Source organism: Morone saxatilis, unplaced genomic scaffold (genome assembly GCF_004916995.1).
Source record: "Morone saxatilis isolate NCDOM2014 unplaced genomic scaffold, NCSU_SB_2.0 Contig2, whole genome shotgun sequence".
Lineage (NCBI taxonomy): Eukaryota > Metazoa > Chordata > Actinopteri > Moronidae > Morone > Morone saxatilis.
In genome coordinates, this window is record NW_023339762.1 from 20,957,004 (window position 1) to 20,960,354 (window position 3,351).

A 3,351-nucleotide genomic window follows, 5' to 3' on the forward strand; every position below is an offset into this window, starting at 1 on the left:
GCACTAATGAACTGACAGCACTGGTCTTCTACTCTCCTTTTTGTCCAATGAGACAAATGAGTTATTGCAGAAAAAGGTGTTGTTCAAAATGGATATATGAGCATGGAAGAACCGAACCATCCTCTTTCATTGCTAAGCAGATGCTAATATATTCCAGCTCTCTCATTGGGTGGACCAGTGGGAATCTACTGGGAGTCTAAGGATAGGCAAAGATCTCCCCTTCTATCAGACATACTGCGTTTCCGTATCTCACATTCTTTCCCATGAAACATTGATTAGGCTCTTCATTTGATATGCAGGCCAAAGCTCAAGCAGATATTTTCTCGCACAACCTTTTTGTCCCTTCAATGGGAATCTTTCATTTTCATGGCAACTAATTTGTTCTCGGTGTGTGCCCGTGTGAAAGAGCAGTTGTTTTGAACTCGCTGCTAATGATCATGATTCATGCTTTTTTAATCACAGCTAAAATGAATAATTTGCACTATGACTAAGGTCAGAAACCCCTTTTTTAATGATAAGAGTGTTTGGAAAGTAGGTGCTTAAAATGCCAAATGAAAGCCTATTTTATATTAAGGTTTTTGGATGTGTTTCTTTACTATTACAGGTGAGGCGGTGGCAGCAGGTGATGCCCTTTGTGAGATCGAGACCGACAAGGCTGTTGTTACCTTGGAATCTAATGACGATGGCGTCATGGCAAAGATATTGGTGAGTGAGGAAACACAAATAATCCTTCAATGCAGGACATGAACAGATACGGGAATCCTGCAAATAACAGGTGTAGTCAAGCCTTGAGTATAGCTTTGGTGCGTTGAAGTGGTGGGTTGAGAATTAAAAGCTGTGTATTTAAGTGTGACAGCACCAAGATTTTAAATTGCATTCACTTCTTTTGATGTTATGCCTCCAAACTATTTCAGTTCAGCTGTTTGCAGTAGTTCTGATTATGTTTTTTAAATTGGTTTATATTCACATAGAATCCAGCCCTTAATATTTATTTTTAATGAGTTATCCATCGTTGCCTGAGCTAATTGGCTGCATTTGTTAAATCTGCTGTCCCTATACAGTGACAGCAAAGCTTTGACAAGGTGTCTTCAGTGATAAATATGGCTCTCCTTCGCCCCCCCCATTGCGCTGTTTGTCGCTTAAATTTTGAATAGGCTGCCAAAGACGGAGCGATCAGTTGTCTTTCATCAGCACTCCACCACATGTTCGTCCCTCTAAACAGAAAGATGAAGATGTTTAATCTTATTTTGCTTTCTGACTGCTCTGCGAGAGATCTGAATAAAGTGTGTGAAGTGGGAGGGAATGGAAATCGTTATTTCCAAGCAATCCAAGCAAGATTCAAGTTCACTTTTTTTTAGTTTGTCTATTTTAAAAAGCGAGGAGTGATGGTGAGGTGTTTTCTCAGCAGGCACTAAAGCACGAACCCTTGCTCCATGTCACAGAGACGGCCTTCTCTAATAACACAACATGTTCTCTAGCCATGTAATTTTGAACATGCTCATGTTCTGGTGAAGGCCGAGTAGAGCAGGAACTTTAATTAGGTGATATGTCTGTTTGTGCAACCTTAACGAAAACAGCTAGTCTGCACCAACACACAGATACATTGTTCATGAACAATACACACTCTTTTCTTACATGAACAGACACGAAGATAGAAATTAATCTATATTAATCAATTAATTATTGAAGGTATGAGGGTCATTTATAAACCACATAATCTATATATCTCTTTTCCCCTGCCTTTCACTTCACTTGCTTCCATTCTTTACATTCCCTTACTCCATCCTTGTCTTTGCCACTGTGGGGATGAGGTAGTTTCCATAGCAACCACCCAAGAATTGGGGGTAGGGGCTTTTAGAGCTGAAGCTGGCAGAGAAAGATGGACTGCATTAGATAAGCCCGCTGGCTCTCTCTCTCTCTCTGTGTGTGCAAGATAGAGAGTGTGTGTATGATTAATAAGAAAAACAGCAGCTAGTGGCAATATTTCAAAGATTTGTACACTCCCCTTACATGGCACGGCCAATGTGGCATCCACTTTGTCTGGGTCAAAGTGCATTAGCCCTTAGTGGTGTAATTGTGGCTCTCCTAGGCTCAAGTAGGTTTCTAATTTAGAGGCTACCATAATTACCAGCCTGTGGCCAAATGCCTGGACAGGCTGCAGTAGACGTAGGACTTCCTGTACTCCACAGGGGTTATTTATGGGGGTCAAGTACTGCTATGGCCCACTACCAATTTCCAGCCAAGACTCTTGTGGGGCTGAGAGAACAGGGGATTAATCCAACTCATATCGGGATGTGGAGGCTGGTGGGGTAGGAGAACCAGCACCATGAACACAGATTACTGTATCTCATCATACTCCTACTGCGTTGCTCAGAGGGCTTCAGTCTGAAAATCTGCCCCGGGTACAATCAATCATACAGCCTATAGGAAATAAGCATGTGTTTGCAAATCTAGACGCACATAGCTCCTCCGTGTTCAGATGTAGTGTATGTAAAGATGAATGCTACTAAGCTTGAAACTAAACTAGAAATGGAGAATACTGATCTAAAACTGGATTGGTATGTACATCAGAAGGTAGCTGATTGTGGATGAGTTTGTAAGTAATGTAATTGCATGACAGAAAGGACTGATAGATGTATGAATACTAGATGATCAGTTGATGAGGATATTCAACACATTCTGCAGTGCTAACTTGTCAGTTTCCCATTTATCACCCCACCCCCTTCTCTTCATCTCCTCACACTGTCATCCAAGGGATCAATTTATCAATTGTTAGTATAAATCACTCTCTAACCCCACAGCTTTCTTTGGTCAAAATGGATGAAAAGCCTGTGTCTTTTGTCTGCTCCAGAATTTCTAACTAAATCATTTCAAAATGAGAGTAGACTTTTGGCCAAAACGCCTGAGCTGATTTAGTTTACACTCCCTACTACCCCCAAGAAAGACCAGTAGTGCATTGGGGAAAAGTGACTAGGACTGAGGTGTCACGTTATTTTATGGCATCTAGCCTTCAGAGAAAACAAGCGGAGAGTAATGTGATGAAAAAAAGAGAAATTACCTGTGATAAAGGTTTCTTGACAGTTTAAACCCAGAATGTCATGGTTATGTGGTTAGCAAGCCTAACAAACATTCTGCTCACAAGGAATGAGTCGACTCTGGAGTTGAAGCTTGAATTGTGTCTTTGTGTTTTTATGTGTGAGATTACTTTGGACTGACAGACTGTTGTTGCTAAGACAAAGGATGTGGCTGCAATCCTCTTTGTGTGATATCTGTCACACTCTGTTGATCAGAGACAAATCTTGTCTAGCTCCCTAAGCAAGCAAGCTCTCTCTCTCTTCTGTCCTGTTTATA

The 3,351-nt window shown here is 41.2% G+C and overlaps 1 protein-coding gene across 1 annotated transcript in view; it reads left to right on the plus strand.

Moving 5' to 3' along the window:
- pdhx (pyruvate dehydrogenase complex component X) overlaps positions 1–3,351 on the plus strand; it is a gene marked incomplete in the record, with an annotated part of 28,283 nt that overhangs the window by 3,116 nt on the left and 21,816 nt on the right. Inside the window, 1 exon segment of the mRNA XM_035665140.1 lies at positions 605–705. Coding sequence (XP_035521033.1) covers positions 605–705 — 101 coding nt within the window.